This window comes from Lampetra fluviatilis, chromosome 17 (genome assembly GCF_964198595.1).
Source record: "Lampetra fluviatilis chromosome 17, kcLamFluv1.1, whole genome shotgun sequence".
Taxonomy (NCBI): domain Eukaryota; kingdom Metazoa; phylum Chordata; class Hyperoartia; order Petromyzontiformes; family Petromyzontidae; genus Lampetra; species Lampetra fluviatilis.
This window is the reverse complement of record NC_136291.1, coordinates 2,140,340-2,166,126: the sequence shown is the minus strand read 5'-3', so window position 1 is coordinate 2,166,126 and position 25,787 is coordinate 2,140,340. Positions and strand designations below refer to the sequence as shown.

At 54.3% G+C, this 25,787-nt stretch overlaps 1 protein-coding gene across 1 annotated transcript; it reads left to right on the top strand.

Annotated features, from left to right (window-relative positions):
• Positions 1–1,388: 1,388 nt before the first annotated feature.
• LOC144936821 (beta,beta-carotene 15,15'-dioxygenase-like) lies at positions 1,389–19,718 on the top strand. Its single transcript, XM_078863984.1, has 11 exons — positions 1,389–1,452; positions 8,075–8,203; positions 8,932–9,061; positions 9,703–9,850; positions 10,180–10,327; positions 11,563–11,780; positions 12,246–12,653; positions 13,761–13,866; positions 14,643–14,737; positions 16,693–16,804; positions 17,194–19,718. Exons 1-11 carry the CDS (start codon positions 1,389–1,391, stop codon positions 17,340–17,342), a joined length of 1,707 nt encoding a protein of 568 aa, XP_078720110.1. The 3' UTR covers positions 17,343–19,718.
• Positions 19,719–25,787: the final 6,069 nt, after the last annotated feature.

Here is a 25,787-nt window from a genome sequence, read left to right as displayed (position 1 = left end):
ACACACAGACACACACACAGACGTACACACAGACACACACACAGACGTACACACAGACAGTAGACACACACACAGACGTACACACAGACACACACACAGACGTACACACAGACACACACACAGACGTATACACAGACACACACACAGACGTATACACAGACAATAGACACACACACAGACGTACACACAGACACACACACAGACGTACACACAGACACACACACAGACGTACACACAGACAATAGACACACACACAGACGTACACACAGACACACACACAGACGTACACACAGACACACACACAGACGTATACACAGACACACACACAGACGTACACACAGACACACACACAGACGTACACACAGACAATAGACACACACACAGACGTACACACAGACACACACACAGACGTACACACAGACACACACACAGACGTACACACAGACAGTAGACACACACACAGACGTACACACAGACACACACACAGACGTACACACAGACACACACACAGACGTATACACAGACACACAGACGTATACACATACAACAGACACAATAACCAACTCTTCACAGGCTGGTCGGAGCAAAGTGTTGCTGTTAGCGAGCTCCTATTAAGACCGGGACGCAGCCACACAAAGACAAAGGTCCCCCGTGTAGCCTTTCACAGACAGTCGGGGCAAGTGCTTGTCAAGCGATCTGCTTTGAAGACCGGCACACACACAGAGACGAAACAGACGGGTCGAGAGAGGCAAGTGCTGATAGCAGCTGCTGTTGTTGATGATAGCGAGCACCCAAGCAGGATCAGCAGCAGCAGCAGGATCAGCAGCAGCAGCAGCAGGATCAGCAGCAGCAGCAGCAGGATCAGCAGCAGCAGCAGGATCAGCAGCAGCAGCAGGATCAGCAGCAGCAGCAGCAGGATCAGCAGCAGGAGGATCAGCAGCAGCAGCAGGATCAGCAGCAGCAGCAGCAGGATCAGCAGCAGCAGCAGCAGGATCAGCAGCAGCAGCAGGATCAGCAGCAGCAGCAGCAGGATCAGCAGCAGCAGCAGCAGCAGCAGGATCAGCAGCAGCAGCAGCAGGATCAGCAGCAGCAGGAGGATCAGCAGCAGCAGCAGGATCAGCAGCAGCAGCAGGATCAGCAGCAGCAGCAGGATCAGCAGCAGCAGCAGGATCAGCAGCAGCAGCAGGATCAGCAGCAGCAGCAGCAGGATCAGCAGCAGCAGGATCAGCAGCAGCAGCAGGATCAGCAGCAGCAGCAGCAGGATCAGCAGCAGCAGCAGGATCAGCAGCAGCAGCAGCAGGATCAGCAGCAGCAGCAGGATCAGCAGCAGGAGGATCAGCAGCAGCAGCAGGAGGAGGAGAAAGAGGCGCGTGGTGGTGGTGATGATGATGATGCCACTCAGGCGACAGGACGAGGAGGAGTGCACGGAGCCCGTCAAGCTGATGATTTCGGGTACAGTAGAAGAGGAAGTCTCTCGCTCACTCTCTTTGTGCGTGTTGGTTGTGTGCGTGTCGTGTGTGTGTGTGCGTGATGTGTGTGTGTGGTATGTGTGTGGTGTGTGTGATGTGTGTGTGTGTTGTGTGTCGTGTGTGTGTGTGCGTGATGTGTTTGCGTGCTGGTTGTGTGCGTGTCGTGTGATGTGTGTGTACGTGTCGTGTGTGTGATGTGTGTGTGTGGTATGTGTGTGGTGTGTGTGATGTGTGTGTGTGTTGTGTGTCGTGTGTGTGTGTGCGTGATGTGTTTGCGTGCTGGTTGTGTGCGTGTCGTGTGATGTGTGTGTACGTGTCGTGTGTGTGATGTGTGTGTGTGTTGTGTGATGTGTGTGTGTGGTATGTGTGTGGTGTGTGTGATGTGTGTGTGTGTTGTGTGTCGTGTGTGTGTGTGCGTGATGTGTTTGCGTGCTGGTTGTGTGCGTGTCGTGTGATGTGTGTGTACGTGTCGTGTGTGTGATGTGTGTGTGTGTTGTGTGATGTGTGTGTGTGGTATGTGTGTGGTGTGTGTGATGTGTGTGTGTTGTGTGTCGTGTGTGTGTGTGCGTGATGTGTTTGTGTGCTGGTTGTGTGCGTGTCGTGTGATGTGTGTGTACGTGTCGTGTGTGTGATGTGTGTGTGTGTTGTGTGTGTGTGGTATGTGTGTGGTGTGTGTGTGATGTGTGTGTGTGGTGTGTGTGATGTGTGTGTGCGTGTCGTGTGTGTGATGTGTGTGTGCGTGGTGTCGTGTGTGTGAGTGTCGTGTGTGTGATGTGTGTTTGGTGTGTGTGGTGTGTGTGATGTGTATGTGTGTCGTGTGTGTGATGTGTGTGTGTCGTGTGTGTGGTGTGTGTGATGTGTGTGTGTCGTGTGTGTGATGTGTGTGTGTGATGTGTGTGGTGTGTGTGATGTGTGTGTACGTGTTGCGTGCGTGGTGTGTGATGTGTGGTGTGTGTGAGTGTCGCGTGTGTGATGTGTGTACGTGTCGTGTGTGAGTGTTGTGTGTGTGATGTGTGTGTGTGGTGTGTGTGTGTGATGTGTGTGTGTGGTGTGTGTGTGTGATGTGTGTGTGTGTACGTGTCGTGTGTGTGATGTGTGTGTGTGATGTGTGTGTGTGGTGTGTGTGTGATGTGTGTGTGTGGTGTGTGTGTGATGTGTGTGTGATGTGTGTGTGTGGTGTGTGTGATGTGTGTGTGTGTACGTGTCGTGTGTGTGATGTGTGTGTGATGTGTGTGTGTGTGGTGTGTGTGTGATGTGTGTGTGTGGTGTGTGTGTGGTGTGTGTGTGATGTGTGTGTGTGGTGTGTGTGTGATGTGTGTGTGTACGTGTCGTGTGTGTGATGTGTGTGTACGTGTCGTGTGTGAGTGTTGTGTGTGTGTGATGTGTGTGTGTACGTGTCGTGTGTGTGATGTGTGTGTGTGGTGTGTGTGTGATGTGTGTACGTGTCGTGTGTGAGTGTTGTGTGTGTACGTGTCGTGTGTGTGATGTGTGTGCTGTATTTCCTTGTCGCAACTCAAAACTCGGAAGTGTCCCAGTATACAGTACAGAGTTTTAAAGACCGATTCTTGCTTTCGCGGGACATAACAATAACAATGATGATGATGAATAAACGCAAATACCCTCCTCCCACGCGCCGTGTAATAGACTGTAGGGGCAAGTGCTGTTAGCGAGCAGCACCTATAAAAGCCGGCACGGCACACGAGGGGGTGGGGGTAGCCAGCACCACGCCCGGCCGCCTTTGTCTCCCCAGTGGCGATGTTTACACACCGCACCGGGTGCTCATTTGAGGCCGAGTCAACCTAGGTGAGGGTCAGGACCTGTTAAGAGAATCGTCGCCGGTGTTGGCCGTGAGCGCGAATCAAACTCGGGTCACCGGGCGCTCACCGCTACGCTACCTTCCCCCACTACACACACACACTACACACACATACTACACACACACCACACACATACACACAACACACACACAACACACACTGCACACACACCACACACACCACACACACACTACACACACACCGCACACACTACACACACACACTACACACACACCACACACCGCACACACTACACACACTACACACACACACAACACACACTACACAAACTACACTCACACACACCACACACACTACACACACACACTACACACACTACACACACACACAACACACACTACACACACACACAACACACACTACACAAACTACACTCACACACCACACACACTACACAAACTACACTCACACACCACACACTACACACACGCACTACACACGCACTACACAGACGAACTACGCACACACACCACAAACACGCTACACACGCTACACACACACACTACACACACTACAAACGCACTACACGCACTGCACACACACACTACACACACAACAACAACCGCCATTCGCCACTAAGTGGCGGTGACGTCACCACGACGCTTGTGCCAGGCCATGTGCACATTGAGGCCACGTGAAGTGTCGAACGCCCGCTGGCAGGAGGTCACAGGGCAGACCCAGGTGCCACGGGTTGACTGACTGAGATGACCGAGATGACTGGCTGATGCACCATCTGTGCCCCCTACTGTGCCAACTTGCTGTGCTTTAGCCACCCGGCGCTCCGCTCGTTGTTGTGAGCGTCGCTCCTCCGCCCTCCGTTGTTGTTGGAGGGCGACTGCCTCCAACTGCCCAGTAGCGTCCTTCACGAGCCTCCTCCACAGAGGCCGATCTTGACACCGCTGGTACCAGTCATCTGCAAGTCCACTCAGCTCCACATTCTCCTGTACCACATCACTCCATCTCTTCTCTAGCCCGTGCCGCGCCCGTTTAGCCCCCTCTATCCGGCTGAACAAAAGCTGTCTAGGCATGCGGTGGCTGGGCATGCGGGCTACATGACCCAGCCAACGCAGCCTTGCCTGCCGGAGGAGCTCACCGATGGGACTTTGCCCAGATCTTTCAAGGATTTGTGAGCTCCACACACAATCCAGCCTGGTTAAACCCAGGATGGATCGTAGGCAGGCCAGCCTAAATGTTGCTAACCAGCGAAAATGTTCCATTAGGGGGGTCCATGTTTCGCATGCGTAGAGAAGGGAGGGAATGACCGTGGCCGAGAAGACCTGAAGCTTCGTGCTGAGCAACAGACCAGGTAGCTTCCACACAGCGTTACGCAACCGACTGATTCGGAGTGAGACCTCTGCTGTCAAACCGGAGCCGGTCATGAGCACACTGCCCAGGTCTGGGAAACTCCCCAATCTCTCCACAACTGCCCCATCACCAATTTGGTGATGTGGGGGTGGAGTTTTGGTGGGACTGATGGTAAGGCCCCACCTCTTAGTGGCACGTTCCAGGTTCAGCAGCAACGCCTCCAACTCCTCCTCTGAGTGAGCGGCAATTACTAGATCATCGGCATACCTAACGTGGTTGATCAATAGGGAGCCATCCCTTTACCGCACCTGGGCATCAATCAGCCTCCCATTGTATCTGTACCAGATGGAAATTCCTCCGGTACAGCCATCGAAGGCTTCACAAACTACGTGGTCGAAAAATATGTTAAATAATGTGAGAGCCAGAGGACATCCCTGTCGCACCTCAAGGTGAACAGGGAATGGCTCCGACTCCTGGCCACATAGTTTTACCAGGGCCCACTTGGGAGATAATCTCTGCCCGGTGCCTTTCCTGGTCTCAGACTCTGGATTGCCATTAGTATTTCTTCAACAGATGGCACCTCAGCCAGCCACTCACAGGGGGTGACTTGTTCTTCCAATATTTGAGACACCACAGCTTCAGCAGGGTCCCTCACTATGTAGTCCAGCAGATGTTCTTGGTTGGACCCGGCATGCATCTATGATGTTGTGTGGATGTGCCGATGCCGGAACAGCGTGTTGGTAATTACAAGCCCATGGGCTGCACAATAATCTAGCAGCCCCCTACCGTTGTTATTGAGCTGATCTGGCCCATTCCTTCCAATCACTCCAAACCAGGTGCCAGCATCATGACCAACTCGGGCATTGAAGTCGCTCAACAGGATGACTATCCCGAGGGGCCACTTTAGCTAGCACCTGTGACAGGAGGTCATAGAAGCCATCTGACTCATCGGGCTTTCTTGCATCCCTCCATGGATGTTCGTCTTTGGTGGGGGCATAAGTAACCACGACCACCACTCCTCGTCTCCAGTTGATGGGAAGGTGGGCCCAAAGTAGTCTGGGGCTTACCGCTTCCCACACCTCACCGCCACGCTCCCACGCCCCCTTCATTCTTTTGTTCAGAAGAAGAGCCACTCCCTGTTGTTTAGTGGTCTCCTGCTCCGAGTAGTGGACTGTCCACCCCTCATGGTGGCAGGAGGCAGAGCCAGTCCAACGGACCTCCTGAATACCACAGAGATCCAGGCGGTACCAGTCTAGCTCCCGACAGAGGAGTGGCAGCCTCTTCTCCGCAGTGAGCGTTCAAACATTCCACGTCTCCACCCTCAGTGTGTTTTTGTTATTTCTGGAGGAGCCCCGAGGGTAAAGATTCAAACTCCTGGCTCTGCCAAATGGGGTTTGGCCAGGAGACGTCATAGATGCCTGTCCCCCCAGGGCCTCCGGCACAGGCGTATTAATTAGATATTTTAGACGTGGTTTTGTGGTAATTAATTGAAGGTGGAGGGGGTTAACAGCCCTTCGCACCCGTCCAGAGCCCCCATTTGGCAGCTGTGGTGGTTACAAACGCCATGAGGGGAAAGGCCAATCTAAATTGGCCTTTTCCCCCACGGCACTGCCCACACCAGCGTTGCCGTCCGGCACCACGAGGAGGTATGGGGTTGTTTTTGCCAGATACACGCACTACACACACGAACTATACACACACACGCACTACACACACACGAACTACACACACACACCACACACACACACTACACACACACGAACTACACACACGCACCACACACACACAAACTACACACACGCACTACACACACGAACTACACACGCACCACACACACACACTACACACACACGCACCACACACACACAAACTACACACACGCACTACACACACACGAACTACACACGCACCACACACACACTACACACACGCACTACACACACACGATCTACACACACACGATCTACACACACACGATCCACACACACACACGCACTACACACACATGCACTACACACACGATCTACACACACACTACACACACACGATCTACACACACACGATCTACACACACACATACACTACACACACACGATCTACACACACACACGCACTACACACACAGACAATGAGCTTTCTGCCGTGCGTGATTCACTCACGCCAGACTCTCGCAGCAATGCCAGGCCAGGCCCCGGGGGGGGGGGGGTTCGATTCGATCTCCCGGTGCGGCAGGTTGAAACGGTGGGGCGGGAGCGGGGTAAGATTGTAAGAGCAAATATTGCACATTCCAGTACCACGTGTTGTGGCGTATCTTCTTCGGTGATTGCAATTTATTTATGTGGCCGATGACGGTGAATCATATGATAGATGCCCGCTCCAAATGTTCAAAAATAAGTCGCTCTTTTTTTTTGATTATCAACCGCCTCTATTAATTGGTACGAATAAAGTTGTTGCTGTCTTGGGCGGAACCGATGTCAGCTCTGACCCGTGGGCTATTTACATCACTCGAGCTGGCAATGGTGGTCTGGCGACGCTACAGAGAGGAGAGACTGCGGAATCTCCTCCAGGACGCTTGCCAGAGTTGAGGGATTTTTGACATGTTTCAACGCGTAAATAAAAAAAAATTGCTGATGTTTAACTGATTGAGAACGTCCGTGCAGACTGCTCGCTGTAGCCTTGGCTTCCGTTACAGCGGTGAGGGGTGCACTTTCGCCGATAAGACATCGGTGTGAGGGCCGCCACACATCCGAAACGAATGTTGGTTTTGACAGCACGATGATGATGATGATGGTGTTTTCACTGCCCAATTACATTTACAGCACTCAGGGTTCTATTCTCAACCTCCAAGATGCTTACCCGATCCTGCCTCGGCATTCCTAGCAGCCTCTATATTTTTGCTTGCACTCATAATACAGAAGCTCCTTTCATGAACTAAATAATAACAATCAAAATAAAGCCATTGATATATATCCCAACATTTTTTTTCCCAACTCCCATAACAATTTCGGTGCTTTTAGCTGCGTGAAAGTCACGTGTAAAATCTTTCGCCGAATACACAGAAGGCTCTTGCCCGTTTTTGGTCGTGGGTAATTGTGCTTGCGGAACGCTGCAGCATCACCAGGATTGTTCAGTTCCCCTAACAAGTTGACACGGCGCGTCCGACTTGCTTGCGTTCGCTAATCCGCGCTTTCCTCTCTAGGGCCGCTCGTTCTAACTCCACGCAGGGCGTGTTTGCGCCCGCTCGTCACAGCCGGCGTTATTCGCGACAACAACAACAATGGCAACAAGACACAATTCGATGACCGCGCGACGCCCTCCTCGTCGCGGCACGTGGCGCTCGGACGATGCGTCGATACGAATTTTTGGTGTTGACATATCCGTGACTGTGCCTCTTTGTGTCTCCACCACCCCTCGTCTTCTCTTACACCCCCCCGCCCGACCCCCCGCTGTGGTTAAACCCAGGAGGCCTGCCGGAGTGGCTGCGCGGCTGTCTGATACGCAACGGGCCAGGCAAGCACAGTGTCGGGGACACGCACTACTGCCACTGGTTTGACGGCCTGGCGCTGTTGCGCAAGTTCGACTTCAGAGATGGTGAGCGCAGCTGGTTGGGAGCCATCGGAGCATCATAGATACACTGAACTGTTTCGTTTTTTTTGACGAGGTAGGGCCCACTGGTAGGGCATAGCTCTTTTTTTTTAAGAAGCGACCTGGCCACAAATGATAGCTCAACGGAGTGGCTTATCATAATCACCACGTGGAAATGTACAGCAACCAAATACTCTAAATGCACACGATGTTGATTTTAAATGTAAAAACCGGAGGACCCAGAGAAAAATCCACGCCACCACGAGGAGCGAGATGGAGAAAGATATGCAAACTCCAAATATGCAGGTGTCAGGGTCGGGATCTAACCCATGACCACCTGTATACCAGGCAATGTAGTTAACATTTCCCTTCCGTGGCACCCACAATCATTTTCATCATATGATCAATCAATCAGCATTGCCATCATGCGGTGCATCAATCAGTAATCTTGATTTGAAGTTTTTGTGACTTCAGGAATCCATACTCTTTGGTTCTTTCGGTAAAGTCACGTGGGTAGAAATAAAATATTGAACGAAAGAGTATCAATCAGTAAATTTATCGGAATTATCCAACCACCATTGTCAGTAAATAACAATCATGGCATTCTCATCATAATTATGATTTCATAAAAAATAACCAAAACACAATTCATAGTCTCGACTCGTCACGTACACACGCGACGCTCTCTCCCATCTGTGCTGTCTCTCTCTCCTCCCTCACCCCCCCCCCTCCAGGCGAGGTGTGGTTCAGCAGTCGCTACCTGCGCAGCGACACGTACACGAAGAACGTGGAGGCCAACCGCATCTTGGTGCCAGAATTTGGCACGAGGGTCCCGCTCGCAGAGGGCATGGGTCTCTTCCAGAGGTGCCGTTGGGCGTCCGCACGCCCTCGCCGTTACACGTCGTCACGCGGTTCCCTCGGTTTTCACGAGGGATTTCCTCTGGAGACGCTCGCGAAGGAGCACATTTCGTGAATAATGATATTGGCATTACATTAAGTAAATACGTTAATAGTATATTAAACGTGTTTAATAATGTATTAAACACGGGAGAAAAATGTACAACGCAGACTCCCCGTATAGCCTTGACAGACTGTTGGGGCAAGTCCAGTTAGCGAGCACCTATGAAGGCCGGAATGGCACACGAAGGGGTGGGTGGCCAGCATTATGCCGGGCCGCCTTTGTCTCCCCATTTGTGATCTTTACACACCGCAGCAGGTACTCATTCGAGGCTGAATTGACCTAGGGGAGGCCCAGGACCGGTTAAGATAATCGTCACTGGTGTTGGTAGCCGTGAGCGGGCATCGAACTCGGGTTCGCCGGGTTCGTAGCGCAGCGCTCTAAACCGCCTACGATCAGCACGGCCGTCTGCGCGCGGTGCGAGAAAGCACATTGACGTGAATCCTGTGCCGCTCGGGGTCAGCTGCCACTCACTGGGGGGGGGGGGGGGACGCGAGGGAGGGGTGAACGTCTGTCCTGAGAGGGATGTCCCGCTGTGACCCCGCAGGTCCCTGGCGTTGCTGCGGAGCGCGTTGCCCGAGGTGACGGACAACTGCTCGGTGAACTTGATGCGCTGCGGCACCGACGTGTACGCCCAGAGCCAGACGCCGCTGCTGCGTCGCATCGAGCCCACGTCGCTGCTCACGTCGGACAAGGTGCCACCACCGCCGTTGCCGCCACCACCGCCACCACCATCATGACAACGACCACCACTCCCACCGCCATCGCGACCATGACCACCGCCATCGCCGCTACTTCCATCATTACCAGCACCGCTGCTACCGCCACCACGACCACCATAACTTCGACAACCACGACCACCGCCCAGGACCGCTTCAAAGATTCGCCACTGTTACTGGCCGCGAGAAGGAATCGAATCCGGGTTTCGTAACACGAGCATGCGAACTTGCTACACTGCCGCCCCCCACACCCCCACACGCACACACACACACACATGCGCACACACGCACACACACTCACACAGGTGAACTTGGCCGAGAAGGTGGGGATGAACATGCTGACGGCTCACCCACTGTACGAGCCGGACGGCACGGCCTACAACGTGGCCACGGTGATCGGCGAGAAGGGCCGCACCAAGTACAACCTCCTGCAGATCCCGCCCACCGCCGCAGGTACGTGGGCAAAACAAGGCAAAGCCCTCCGCCGGTAGGCTCCTGACAGCCCGCCGGGCCAAGTGCCGCTGTTAGCCGCGCACCTCGGAGTTGGAATCGGAATCTTGATTTTTCACGCTGGAGGAAATCTGACGAGCCGTGAAGCTCTTTTACGAAGGGGCGCACGGCTCGCGCGTGTGCCAAGGGTGCGTTGGACGGGCATGGCTGGCACGTCGCCCACCGCCTTTGTCTCCCCCAGTGGTGATGTTTACACGCACCTCCAGAGTGCTGCGGTGATAAGATGTTAACTCCTTCGACTGGCATTCAGGAGGTCGTGGGTTTGATCCTGACCCTGGCGCCTGCTGCTGTGTATTTGTAGTTTGCATGTCTCTCTCCCCAAGGTCGCGTGGATTTTTTCCTCCAGGTCCTCCGACTTTTCCCCCCACATTTCGAATGAACGTCACGCCCCCCATGGACGAGTATTCGGCTGCTGTAAATGTCCGCGCAACGATGAGCCACCTCGCTGAGCTGTCATTTGCGACAGCCACGTCGCTCCTGAAAAAAACAGCTGTGTAGCTCAGTGGCGCCTTACCTGGTGAAGTAAAACCAGAGTAGCTCTAGTTGAGTGTGCTCATTGAAGGCGTGTTTCTCGTAATCACCCCCCGATTAGCACGGGTGAAGTTCTGTGCCCCCCCACCACCACCACTTCACCCCTGCCTCGTGGTGCTTCAAGCAAACAGAAGAATGGGCAACTTTGTGAAATTCCGACGATAATCTCAGTAATTAGGGGGTGCGTACAACTTGTCCTCTTAACGACAAGCCGTGTGATTACCATGACCTCTTCCGCTCTCTCCTGGCCTCTTTCCTCTCTGTTATCCCCCCTCTTCCCTCTTTCCTCTTCCCACCTCATCCCTCCATCCCTATCCCCTCTAATTTCTCCCCTCCCCTCCATTCTCTCCTCCCTTCCTCTCCTACTCTCTGTTCCCCTCCAATCTCCCTCCCCTCCTCTGCGTCCCCTCATTTCCTTTCCCCTCCTTCACCCTCCCTCCTCTCCTCCCCTCGCCCCCCCCCTCTCCTCTCCCACCCCCTCTCCCCTCGTACCCCCCTCTCCTCCCCCACGCCACCCTCTCTCCACTCCTCGCCCCCCCCCCCCTCCGTTCCCCTCTCTCGCGCTTCTCCCCCCCCCACACACATACGTACGTGCGTACGCCGGGCGAGTGCTAACCGGAGGCGCGCTCCTCCTCCATTGCGGGCAGGCGAGGAGCACAACTCGGGAGTGGGGAGGGCGCGGGTGCTGTGCAGCGTGCCCTGCTCCCGCATGATCAGCCCCAGCTACCTGCACAGCTTCGGCCTGTCCCACTCGCACGCGCTGCTCCTGGAGTCGCCGCACGTGCTACACGTGCTGCGCCTGCTCACCTCCTCGCTGCGCGGAGACAACATGGCCAGCTGCCTCTCCTACGACCCCGGGCAGAAGGTGCGGCGGCGCGGTTGCGTGCAACTCTGGCCTGGTTGCGTGCAACTCCGGCGTGGTTGCGTGCAAGTCCGGCGCGGTTGCGCGCAACTCCGGCGAGGTTGCGTGCAACTCCGGCGCGGTTGCGTGCAACTCCGGCGTGGTTGTGCGCAACTCCGGCCTGGTTGCGTGCAACTCCGGCGTGGTTGCGTGCAACTCCGGCCTGGTTGCGTGCAACTCCGGCCTGGTTGGGCGCGCAACTCCGGTTTGGTTTACGCACGACTCCGATTTTGGTTGCGTGCAACTGATTTTGCTTTCAGTCAGGGTCGACCACACCCTCGAGCGATCGGTCTCCTGGCGAACATGGTAACGTTCAGGACCAACACGTCGCTCGTATCAGATCGTCGTGACGTCGTTAACGACACGGCAACTGACACAGACACAGCTCGTCACCTCCTCACTACCCCCCCACTCCCCGTGCACCGCCAGACTCACATCCACGTCCTGGCGAGGAAGAGAGAGGACGCGGCACCACCCTCCGCCCCTTCCTCCTCCTCGTCGTCGCCTCCAGACGTGGTCACGTGCTACACGGACGCGGGCGTCTTCATCCACCACGCCAACACGTACAACGACGAGGGCCACCTGGTCGCGGACGTCACGTCGCACGACGGAGACGGAGTCTACGCGGCGTTCTACTTCGGCAAAGGCGAGGAGGAGGAGGGTCGTGACAACAATAAGAAGAGAGTCAAGTCCATGAGCGACAGCAGCGGTGGAGGAGGAGGGGGAGGGGGAGGAGGAGGAGGGGGAGGAGGAGGGGACGACGATGAGAAGGAGGGGAGAGAGCCCGTGAAGAGCCGCCTGCTGCGCTTCGTTATTCCGTTGGAGGCCAACGAGAAGGTGCGCGCGTGTTTACGTGTGTGTGTGTGTGTGTACGCGTGTGTGTGTGTGTACGCGTGTGTGTGTGTGTACGCGTGTGTGTGTGTGTACGTGTGTGTGTGTGTACGTATGTGTGTGTGTACGCGTGTGTGTGTGTGTACGTGTGTGTGTGTGTATGCGTGTGCGTACGTATGTGTGTGTGTGTACGTGTGTGTGTGTAGGTGTGTGTACGTGTGTGTGTGTACGTGTGTGTGTGTACGTGTGTGTGTGTGTGTATGCGTGTGCGTACGTATGTGTGTGTGTGTACGTGTGTGTGTGTAGGTGTGTGTACGTGTGTGTGTGTACGTGTGTGTGTGTGTGTATGCGTGTGTGTGTATGCGTGTGCGTACGTATGTGTGTGTGTGTACGTGTGTGTGTGTAGGTGTGTGTACGTGTGTGTGCGTGTGTGTGTATGCGTGTGTGTGTATGCGTGTGCGTCGACTCGGCCTCAAATGAGTACCTGGTGCGGTGTGTAAACATCCCCACTGGGGAGACAAAGGCGGCAGGGCGTGGTGCTGGCCACCAACCCCCTCGTTTGCCGTTCGAGCCCTACATAGCTGCTCGCTAACAGCACTTGCCCTTACAGTCCGTTAAAGCTATACGGGGGATCTGTATGTATGTACATAGGTGAGCGGGTTCATGGTCAGGTGAGAGAGTGAATCAGCAGGTTGATGTGTGGCTTAGTGTTCGTGTCCAGTAGGTGAGTGCGTAGGTGAGTGAGGAGGTCGGTGAGCGAGTGGATGAGTATGTTTGTGGGTGAGTAGGTGAGTAAGTTTGTGAGTGAATAGGTGGGTGAGTAGTGGGTGAGTGAGTACTTGGGTGAGCGGGGAGGTGGGTGAGTGACTGAGTAGGTGAGTGAGTAGGTGGTTGAGTTAGTGATTAGGCAGGTGAGTGAGTGACTGAGTTGGTGAGTGAGTAGGTGGGTGAGTGAGTAGGTGAGTAGGTGAGTGAGTTAGTGGGTGAGCGAGTGGGTGAGTCAGTAGGTGGGTGAGTGAGTAGGTGGGTAAGTGAGTAGGTGGGTGAGTGAGTGAGTGGGTGAGCGAGCGAGTGAGTAAGTGTGGGAGCGAGTGATTCTGACCGTGGTCGCAGGGTGTGGAGATCGGCACGAACCTGGTGACGCTGCCAGGCAGCGAGGCCTGCGCCATCCGTGACAAGGACGGACACCTGTACTGCATTCCCGAGGAGATCGCACAAAGTACGCCCCCCCCCCCCCCCGCTACGATCATTACCTTGATCCCCTGTTGTATATTTGGAGAGTGCGTGTCTCGCTTTGTCTCTCTCCCCGTGGTCGCGTCGATTTGTCTCCGGGTCATCCGGTGTTTCCCTCCACATTTAGAATCAACGGGCAACGGTTGCGATACATTTCGTCGAGGCATCGTTTGTGGCCAGGTCGCTTCTGAAAAAGAACTGCTCACTCACTTGGCCTCACCTAGTAAAATAGACAAAATTAACTAAACTAAAATCTAAACTATTTTTATTTTTCCAGGTTAAGCCCACTGCACTATATAGCTCTTATTCAAAAGCGACCTGGCCACAAATGATACCTCAACGAAGAGTGGCTTATCACGTGGAAATTTATAGCAGCCAAATACTCTAAATGCACGTCGATTATAAATGTGGAGGAGAAAACCGGAGGACCCAGAGAATAATCCACTCGACCACGGGAAAATCATGCAAACTTCAAATATACAGCAGGTGAGGGAGTTAACATCTCGACCACCGTGGCGCCGTAGATGGGGATTGGTGGAGGCGAAAAGAGAATGTGGAGGGAGAGATGGCGGGGAGATTTCGGGGAGATGGATGTAGGGATGGTAGGTGGGCGAGGGTGGCGTGTCTGTGCAGAGCGGTGGTGTAGCGGTTAGCCCGCTGCGGTGTGTGAACATCGCCACTGGGGAGGCAAATGTGGTCGGGCATGTTGCCCAAATGGAGTCAAACTCAGCTCACGTCTCTTGCCACCACTGTGCCCCCCAGGCGTGGACCTGCCCTGCATCAACCCGGCTTTCTCCGGGGTCAAGAACAGATTCGTGTACGTGGTGGAGACGCAGGCGGGCATGGTGGCAACCAAGGTGGGAACGGCCACGCGACAGCAGGGGGAGCAGAGCTGGTGCATCTGCCGGTCGTCTCAGTCGGTTGACCCACGTTCACCTGCGTCTGTCCTGTCACCTCGTGCCAGCAGCGAGCCTTCAGCGATTCACGCGGCTTCGGAAGTGCACCTAGCCTGGCACAAGCGACGCGGCGACGCCACCGCCATTAGTGGTGAACGGCGGCGGTTGTTGTTGTGTTGGTGTGTGAGCGACCCTGTGGCACCTGGGTCTACCCCGTGACCTCCTGCCGGCGGGCGTTCGACACTTCACGTGGCCTCAAGGTGCACCTAGCCTGGCACAAGCGTCGTGGTGACGTCACCGCCACTCAGTGGCGAAGGCAGTTGTTGTTTGTGGGAGGTGGTGGCTCAGCGGTTAGGGCACTGCGCTACGAACCCGGTGACATGAGTTTGATTCTCGCTCACTACCAACATCGGTGATGAGATATATCTGAACCCCTCCTGGGCCTCCCCTAGGTTTACTCAGCCTTGGATGAATTCCTGGTGATATGGGTCTCTCTCTAAGTCTATGGGTTTCTATACGAGTCTGTAAGTCCGTGGGTCGTGATGTAAGTTCATGGATCTCAATGTAAATATATTTATCCCAGTAAGTCTCAGTCTATGGGTGTCATTGTAAGTCTATTGGTCTCTATAAGTCTATTGATCTGTGTCAGTCCAAGCCACTATGGGTATCTGTGTATGTCTATGGGTCTCTATTGAGAACGCCAGCCCAGGTATCAGCTTCATCCGCTTGATGCGGAGTTTCTCCAATTTTCTTGCTTGAAGAAAAGTATCCTCACCTTCGAGGTTAGCCAGTTTAACGTGTCGGCTTTCGCGACCAATATATTATCCGCAAAAAAAAAAACTGTTTTGTTTGGGTTAGATCACGTTTTTGGGTTAGATTATACGATCTAACCCAAAATAAACCTTGTTCATAGACAACTGTCAACCCATACGGTTTACCCATTATTCTTGTACAATGAGTTTCCAGGTCCATACGGCCTAGAGCCGTTTCAATACGGGCACAAACATTGTTTTATCTATTTGTTTGCGTTTCTCCCTTGTGATGGGACTGTGTAGGATGGACGTTGACATTTATAAGGGCACTGGGCAACCAATACGGTCTGAGTTGGTCTGTAATAAGGTAGGGGCACTGATAAGGAGTTGACAGGTATGATTATACGGACAATATTCGTCGCGAAAGCCTACGCGTTAAACTCTATTGTCAGTCTGTACATCGTGTGGGATCATGCTGCCACCTCGTGGCGAAGCAATGAACTTCGTGACATCGAGAGCCTCCCGCGCGCACTCCCCTCCCCGTGTCTTTCTAAGCTAAAAACGATGTTGTTTTTACTTTACCAGGTAAGGCCCCACTGAGTTATGTAGCTCACTGGCTATCACAAGGGATTGCTCAACGAAGTGAGTTATCGCCATGTGGCAATTTATGGCAGCCAGAAAATCCACGCGACCACAGGGAGAGAGACACACAAACTCAAATTTTCAACTGACGTCAGGGTCGGGATCGAACCCACGACCTCCTGCATACCAGGCGAGGTAGTTAATATCTCCTAGCCACCGTGATGATGATGAGAGAGAGACACGCAAACTCCAAATATACAGCAGGCGTCAGAGTGGGGATCGAAGCCACGACGTCCTGCATACCAGGCGAGGTAGTTAACATCTCCTAGCCACCGTGATGATGATGAGAGAGAGACACGCAAACTCCAAATATACAGCAGGCGTCAGTGGGGATCGAAGCCACGACGTCCTGCATACCAGGCGAGGTAGTTAACATATCCTAGCCACCGTGATGATGATGAGAGAGAGACACGCAAACTCCAAATATACAGCAGGCGTCAGAGTGGGGATCGAAGCCATGACGTCCTGCATACCAGGCGAGGTAGTTAACATCTCGCCACCGTGCCCCCCCCCCACGGGTAGATTTTAAAGCTGGATCTGGTGGAGAAGACTCGGAGAGAGTGGCGAGAGCCACGTGGCTGGGTGGGGGAGCCCGTCTTCATAGCCAGACCCGGAGCAACGGACGAGGATGATGGTGAGAAACACAAAGATCCTCGATGATGATAATGTTGAAGTTGCTGCTGATGCTGCTGCTGATGTTACTCCTGCTGCTGCTGCTGTTGATGCTGCTGCTCCTGCTGATGCTGCTGCTGATGCTGCTGATGTTGCTCGTGCTGATGCTACTCCTGCTGCTGCTGATACTGTTGATGCTGCTGTTGTTGATGCTGCTGTTGATGCTGCTGCTGATGCTGCTGAGGTTGCTCGTGCTGATGCTACTCCTGCTGCTGCTGATACTGTTGATGCTGCTGTTGTTGATGCTGCTGCTGCTGTTGATGCTGCTGCTGCTGTTGATGCTGCTGCTGCTCCTGATGATGCTGCTGCTCCTCCTGCTGACGATGTCGCTGCCACTGTGTGTCGACGCAGGGCTGCTGCTGGTGGTGGTGGGCCCCCTGCGCCGCGGCGAGCAGGCCCTGCTGGTGGTGCTGGGCGCTCGCGACCTGGAGGAGCTCGCCCGGGCCCCCTTCCCCTCCGCCCTGCCCCTCGACATGCACGGCATCTTCCTGCCAGCGTGAGGGGCACCTCCCTCCCACTGGACCATACTTCTCGCTCGCTCGCCCATTTGGTCGTTCGTTCGTGCGTGCGTTTGCTCGCCGACTCGTTCATCCATTCGTGAGCTCGCTCGGTCAACCGCACGCTCGCCCACTCGTTCATTCACCTCCTCGCTCAGTCAACCACTCGCTCGCCCACTGGTTCATTCACCTACTCGCTCAGTCAACCACTCACTCCCCCACTGGTTCATTCACCTACTCGCTCAGTCAACCACTCCCTTGCCCACTGGTTCATTCACCTACTCAGTCAACCACTCGCTCAGTCAACCACTCGTTCATTCACCTACTCGCTCTGTCAGCCAATTGCTCGCCTACTCATTCACTCACCGACTCATTTGTTCATCCATTTCTGCTGGCCTGCGGTTCCTTCAGCGACTGCTGGCGACGCAGTTTGCACGAACGAAACTCTTGCGCGCGACATATGTGTGTATAAAAAAAACGTAACGCTTATTATTATTTTCAACCAATCACAATGGATGAATCGAGGTCGCAACGTGATTAAGGAAACGGAATCTCACAAACGGAAAATCATAAACTATCTCACCGTCTCAACCCCACAGAGGAGCGGAAAAGACCCAGAAGCCGAATGAAGGAATGAATGAAGGAACGAAGCAATGAATGAAGGAATTAATTAAGCAAGCAGCTACACGTGGGGGGGGGGGCAGTTGACGCGATTCCAGGAGGGGTTTATATTACACCTCCACTACCACCACCCCTCCACTCGTTTGTATTCCTCTCTAAGTCCTAATGAATCCGCCTGCTCAGGGATTTGAGTGGTCACCCCCCTCCCCGCCACTCCCCACCCCCCTCTCGTTTCGTCCCGCGCAGAGCCAAACTAGCAGTCGTTAATGGGATAGGCCAAACTATACTAATAATTATCACTATGTAGCGTAACAAACAACGCGGTCGAGGTCTTTTTCAGCCAATCAATGACGAGCGGCGTCTCCGCACCCCCCCCCCCCCGCACGCGCAAATGGAACGGATGGAGTTTCACGCTCGCTGAGCGCTGTCGCCTCGTGGCCAGCCCGGGGTATGACACCTCCTAGATGCCAGCGGGGGAGGGCGCGGAGTTGAGTTTCCCAACATCTGCGCGCGTGATCCGCCAACCCCTCGCTACCTCCACGGTGCCGGGTTACAGGCGGTCACGTGCTGCGTAGCCACCGCCGCCGCTGCCCGGCTGGTAGCACCCAAGTGTATCGCAGGACGCTCCTAAAGATTAGCCTCGAGACTCGGTGAGACTCGACTGGGAGAATGCCACGGTGGTTGACCGCATCGGCGTTATGTGTGAGTGTTGGGGTTGTGTTTGAGTGGGGTCATTGACGTGTGCGTCTATTGCCTGCGTGCGTGTGTGAGTGGGGAGCGGTCGTGTAGTGGTTAGTGCGTGTGTGAGTGGGGGGCGGTCGTGTAGTGGTTAGCGCGCTGCGCTACGAACCACCAAGGCGGCTGGGCGTGGTGCTGGCCAACCACCCCTTCGTGTGCCGTGCCGGCCTTCATAGGTGCTCACAGCACTTGCCCCAACAGTCTGTTCGGGCTATAGGGGGGATCTTTGTACTGTATCGTGTGTGAGGAGCGGTGGCGTAGTGATTAGCGCACTGCGCTACGAACAAGAGTTTGATATCTGCCCACGGCCAACATCATTTTTTCGACCGGTGCTAGACCTCCCCTAGGTGGACTCGGCCTTACATGAGTACGTGGTGCAGTGTGTAAGCATCAGCGCTGGGGAGACAAAGGCGGCCGGGCGTGGTGTTGGCCACGCATTACCTTCGTGTGCCTTGAAGGCTAGAAGCACTTTGGCCCTAATAGTCTGTTAAATGATGCACAGGAGGGCTTTGTCTTGTGCTTGTATGCACGTTGCAGCGTATGCTGGAGTATGTATGTGGTCAGTTCACATTTGCTGCTCATCAATGTCAATGTGTGTGTGTTGGTGTGTTCGTGCTGGGGAGCAATTATCTCGCTGCACTACACAGCGGGCAACCCGAGTTCGATCCCCACTCACGGCCAACAACGATTGTCCCAACCGCTGCTGCACCTCCCCATAGGTCAACTCGGCCTCAAATGAGTTCCTTGTGTGGTAGTGTGTAGACATCGCCACTCGGGAGACGAAGGCGGCCGGGCGTGGTGCTGGCCACCCACCCCCTCGTGTGCCTTGCCGACCTTCATAGGTGCTGCTCGCTAGCAGCACTTGCCCCAAAAGTCTGTGAAGGCTAAGGGGGGAGGGGGAGGGGTATCTTTGTCTTTGTGTTGTTGTGTGACCAGTCGTCCCAATGTAGCATGACCCTGCTGAAAAAAACGCCTTGAGACGAGTCAAGGGTAAGTAAATAAAGGATGTTATTGCGATTATTACCGAGTGGAACTCAGTGATCTGTTTGGTGTCCCTCGCCAGTACACGCTCTACATTGCATCCCAAGTACACGGTCTACATTACAACCCGAGTACACGCTCACAGGCCTATAAAGGAGGGATTCGGTGACATTAAGGTTCTGGCTGGCTCTGAATGAAAGCACACACAACACACACCAACAACAGCCGCCATTCACCACTTAGTGGTGGCGGCGTCGGCACCACGATGTTTGTGCCAGGCTATGTGCACTTTGAAGCCACGTGAAGTGTGCAAAGCTCGCCGCTGGCAGGAGGTCACAGGTCAGACCCATGGGTTCGACTGACTGAGATGACTGGCCGATGCCCCGCCTGTACTCCCCTCTGTGCCAACTTGCTTCGTTTTAGCCGCGTGGTGCTCCGCTCGTTGTTGTGAGAATCCCTTATCTGCCCTCTGTTGTTGTCGGAGGGTGACTGCCTCCAATTGTCCAGTAGCGTCCTTTACGAGCCTCCTCCACAGATACCGATCTTGACACCGCTGGTACCAGTCATTGGCAAATCCAATCAGCTCCAAATCCTCCCCTACCTTAGCCCATCTCATCTGTAGCCTGTGCCAATGCCCGTTTAGCCGCCTTTGTCCGGCCAACACAGACACACACACAGATGCAATTAAATATACATTAGACAAAGTCATACGGACACGTTCATACACACAGCCATTGATGCACACCGACAGTGATAGAGCCACACACACAGTATGTGTGTTTTTGTGTGGCAGATTGAAAAACACAAACTCGAGACACACACAAAGACACAGCCACACACAGAGCCACCCAGCCAGACACAGACACAGTCAGACACAACCACACAGAGCCACCCGGTCACACGCAAGTGCCAGACACAGACACAGTCAGACAGGGCCAGACACAACAAACGAAGATCCCCAGTACAGCCTTTGAGCAGACTGTTGGGGCAAGCGATGTTCGCGAGCACCCTGTGAAGACCGGCACGGCACGGGAGGGCAGGACGTAACTCCACAGCCACCAGACTTAGCCAGACGACACAGACACAAGCAGACACAGACGACACCGAGCAGACACACACACTGGGCCACACACAGGGCCAGACGAATGGGAGCTGCCACCGGGCCGTGTTTAAGTGGTCGGGGGGCAACGCAAGCACAAAGGAGGCGCCGTTTTGAGACGCACGGAGGTGGAAACCCAAAATGTCACATTCGTAGAAAGGACTCCAGCTCAGCCCGCCCCCTCCTCAACAGGAGGAGGTGGGGGGTGGGGGGTTGGGGGGGGGTGCCTCTCCCTCCACGCTCTTCCAGCCACCCACCCCTCCACCCCCTCGACACAGCGATCCTCACGCACGCTCCGAAAGGCAATTGCAAAGACTTTGGGGGGCTCGTGCTGTTCAGCAGCAGCAACCGACGAAGGCCGAAACGGCACCACGCGATGCGGGTGGTGGTGGCAACATCACGCCCGGCCGCCTTTGTCTCCCCAGTGGTGATGTTTACGTAGACTGCGTGTGTTCAACTTCTTTCGTACCGTACGCAGCCGACCGCGCTAATCGGAGGTTTGCACACCGCATCAGGTACTCATTTGAAGGTGACTCGACCTTAGAGTACGCGTGCTTCTTGTATATGCGTGTGGGGTAGTCTGAGTGTACTCGTGTGTCGATCTGTGTAGGGAGCGGTAGTGCAGCGGTCAGCGTGCTGCGCGATAAACTCGCCAGCACCACTGACTATTATCTGAATCGGTCCTGAGCCCCCACTAGGTCGACTCAGCCTCAAATGAGTACATCGCGCCTGGGGAGACAAAGGCGGTCGATCGTGGTGCTGGTACACGAGGGGGTACCGTGTCGGCCTTTATAGGTGCTCGCTAACAGCACTTACCCCAAGCGTCTGTTGAGGATATACGGGGATTCTTTGTCTTGGTTGATCTGTGTGGGGTGGGGTGGGGTTGGGGGGGAGCGGTGGCGCAGTGGTTGACGCACTGCGCCACGAACCCGGCCACGAAGGTTCTATCCCCGCTCAGGGCCACCGCCAGGGACGATTATCTGAACCGGTCCTGGGCCTCCCTTAAGGCCGACTCGGCCTCAAATTAGTGACCCCGGTCAGATGTGTAAACGCATCGCCACTGCGGGGGGGGGGGGGGTAAGACAAAGGCGTCCGGACGTGGTGTCTCTGGCCACATCACGCCTCGCGTAGTGCCGTGTCGGCCCTTCACGAGGCACTCCGCTAACGGCACCACAACAGTTCCGCCTGCTGCTACGCGGGGGATCTTTGTGTCGGGGATCATCTCGCACAGACCCTCCCTTTCGTCCCACACTATTCGTAATTTCAGCAGTTTTTTTCTGTTATTTCAGATGCAATAAATCTCTGCAAGAATGCAACCTTGAGCATTTATTTATTAAACAAATCACAATTATATACTACAAAAGAAAATGTACAATCTTTGTCAAGACATTGAAAATGGCAATCCAACCAAGATCCTTTATTAGGCTGCCAGAATGTAGCTGTAATTGCATCTTACATTGGGATGTTTTAATTTGTTGTATGTGTATTTAATACAATTTTACTTCGTTTTTTTCCCGGGCTGTCTGACAATGTCTTACGCACGCCCGCATCGTACGCACACACACACAACAACAAGACAAAGATCACCCGTGTAGCCTCAGCTTCACGGCGCACTAGGGGTGGATCGGTGACCAGCGCCACGCCCGGCCGCCTTTGTCGCAATCGTGGCGATGTTTACACACCGCACCAGGTACTCATTTGAGTCTGAATCGACCTAGGGGATCGTCACTGGTGTTGATGGCCATGAGCGGGAATCGAACTCAGGTCGCCGGGTTCGTAGCGCAGCGCCCTAGCCGCTTGAATACCGCTCACCGCATAAACACGAAGACAAATATCCCCCGTATAGCCATCACATACATTTGGGGCAAATGATGTTAGCGAGCACCTATGAAGGCCGGAACGGTACACGAGGGGGTGGGTGGCCAGCACCACGGCCGGACACACACACACACAGAGACACACACAGAGAGACACACAGACACACGCACACATATCTGGCAGAGGCCAGATATGATTAATTATGTTTGTTCGGATTTGGCGTGTTAGCGATGTGGCGGCACCGATTGTTTAAACAAGCAACATTCTGAAGCGGTTTCGACGTTCAGTGACTCCTCGTGCGGCAGTTCGCCAACAGCGGGTCGAGCCATCTCGACTCTGCTGATGAGACATTGAATGTTGAATCCGGTCCAGAGGTTTTTGTTTTGTTTTTTCGTGTGCGGTGAACCCGTAAGTCCTGCTGATATGATGCACTCGCGTAAAGAATGGGATGTGTAACGAAAAAATAATATTGTTAGTTTGCAAGTGGACGGACAGACGGATGCGAAGGAGGCGAACTGTCCGCTTATCTCTGTCACGATATATATACTTACCACGACGACCCTAATTGCGAGGCATTTTATCTCATGCATTGTATAGTTTATGGTGGTCCGACTCTAACCCCTATCTGGCAGAGAGGACGGGACTCTTCTCTGTAAACAACCGGCAAGTTGATCGGCATTTCTTCAAGCCTGCCGACGAGACGCTGAACCTCGGAACGGGTGCAGAGTTTCCCCAACATTGCGACAAATGTTTGATGACATTACTCACTCCCCAAAACTGCCGTCGTGCTGATAAGCTATGCGTTGAAACAATAGCCGTGCCGTTTCAATAGCTACTGAACAGGGCCACTTGCCCCGGTAGTCTGCTTGTGCTTGTTTACGTGCATGTTTGTTTACGTAACACATTCCTGCGGAGCGAGCTGGGTAAGAACGTTGGGTTGCTCGGTCAATGGCCACGGTCAACGGCGGCGTGGTGTATTCCGCAAATATTCCCGACTGTGAGGGCGGGCACAAGCCGGCGTGAGTCGGTTAAACGTTGATAAGGACACCACGGGGTGACCAGCCCTTCCCAACCCAGCCCCACCCCTCCCACCCCCCACCCAGCCCCACCCTCCCCACCCAGCCCCTCCCAACCCACCCCACCCAGCCCCCCCACCCTCCCCTCCCCATCCATCCCCACCTCTCCCATTTGTGGATGCACGACGGACGGACATAATAATCCCCTGTGGGCTGGTGTAACCAGGAGATTACTACCAGTAAAATCCACTACATATAGTAGTCAGTCTGTATGTGTGTATGTACTCTGGGTGTGTATGCATAGGGTGTGTGTCTATGTATGGCAGCATGTGTGTATGTACTCTGGGTGTGTATACATAGGGTGTGTGTCTATGTATGGCAGCATGTGTGTATGTATCAGTGTATTTGGGTGGGGAGAAGTGGTGCAGTGGTTGATGCACTGCGCGATGAACCAGGCGATCTGAGTTCGATTCCCGCTCACGACCAATAACAATAGGTGAATATTTAAACCGGTCCCAGGCCTCCTCTAGGTCGACCCAGCCTTAAGTGAGTACCTCGTGTGGTGTGTAAACATCATCATTGGGGAGAGACAAAGGCGGCCGGGCGTGGTGTTGGTCGCCCACTCCCTCGTGTGCCGCTCCGGCCTTCATAGTTGCTCGCTTACAACACTTGCCCCAACCGAATATGTAGGCTATACAGGGATCCTTTATCTATGTGCGTTTATTTGTCTATGTGTGTGTATAGATATGAGCGGTGGCGCAGTGCCACGCTACGAACCCAGTGACCTGCTTTTATTTCGCAGTCACGACGAACATCAACAACACATGGGATGTGAACCTATCATGGACCTCCCCTAGGTCGTATGCGAACATCAACAACAACAACCGCCACTCGCCACTAAGTGGCGGTGACCTCACCACGACGCTTGTGCCAGGCTATGTGCACGTTAAGGCCACGTAAAGTGTCGAACGTCCGCTGGCAGAAGGTCACGGGACAGATCCAGGTGCCATGGGTCAACTGACTGAAATGAATGTGCCCCCGACTATGCAAACTTGCTGTGTTTAATCCACCCGACGCTCCGCTCGCTGTTGTGAGCGTCGCTCCTCTGCCCTCCGTTGTTGCTGGAGGGCGACTGCCTCCAACTGCCCAGTAGCAGCAGAAGCATCCTTCACGAGCCTCCTCCACAGAGGCCGATCTTGACACCGCTGGTACCGGCCATCGACAGGTCCACTCAGCGCCTCCGGAGAGACAAACGCGGCGGAGTTTGGTGACTGCCCGCCTGCGATCCGGCGCTTTGGTGGGTTGGCGGATCACGCAGAGATCGCGTATCACGCAGGGATGGCGGGGTTGGCGGATCACGCAGGGATGGCGGGGTCGGCGGATCACGTTGCGGACGTTGTCGGCGGTGCAAGAGACTACGATCGCGGTGCCCCCCTTCTCCCTCCTTTCTCCAACCCCTCGATTAATTTTCAGCCCCCCCCCCAGCTTTCTATTGCCCACTCCTCCCCAACGAGGACCTATCCCAACCCCTCTTGATCAATCCATCTTGTTTACTGTCATCAAAACCTACACCAACACTCACAAGAACCCCACTTCTTCATTTCAAATCATTATCATGCGATGTGCAATTATATAATGCACGTAAAGCGCCTTAGCAAATACGCTCTCTAAACCTCACTAAGAAGCTAAGACGGGGGTGGAACACTCCCTGGGCGGAGTTCAGGTATCACTCGCCGTTGCTGATGATGAAGATGATGATGGGGAATCGAACTGGGGTCGCCACGGGTTCGTCGCGCAGTGCGCCAATTGTCCTCGACGTAATTGCACGCCCGTCTCGCCACGTCTGCGGAGGGGTCGCGAGTGTCAGTCTGGGTGTACACAATAGGAATGCATTTCCCTCCTACGCCGATCGGTCTCAATGAATCAACTGTCTGGATTCAACCCCGCGGATAGCACCGCCCATCGAGAGGGCTGTGGTCAGCAGTTATGTAAAATTCGAGACGGGGCAGAGCCCCAACACAACATATGGAATTGGAAAAAATGATGATGATGATGATGATGCGTGTCCGCCTGAAAGGCCACGAGTAATTTACGCGTGCATTGTGCATTTGTCATGCGTAAGATACGATCTGGAGAATCAGCTGTTTGTGAGATGGGGGGGGCGGGGTGTAATTG

Bases quoted from the DNA above. Each gene is read 5' to 3' on its own strand.
- LOC144936821 (XM_078863984.1), top strand. From the start codon at position 1,389: ATGATGCCACTCAGGCGACAGGACGAGGAGGAGTGCACGGAGCCCGTC. The intron at 9,062-9,702 runs GTGCCGTTGGGC...GTGACCCCGCAG, and splicing joins GGCATGGGTCTCTTCCAGAG to GTCCCTGGCGTTGCTGCGGA. The intron at 11,781-12,245 runs GTGCGGCGGCGC...GTGCACCGCCAG, and splicing joins CCTACGACCCCGGGCAGAAG to ACTCACATCCACGTCCTGGC.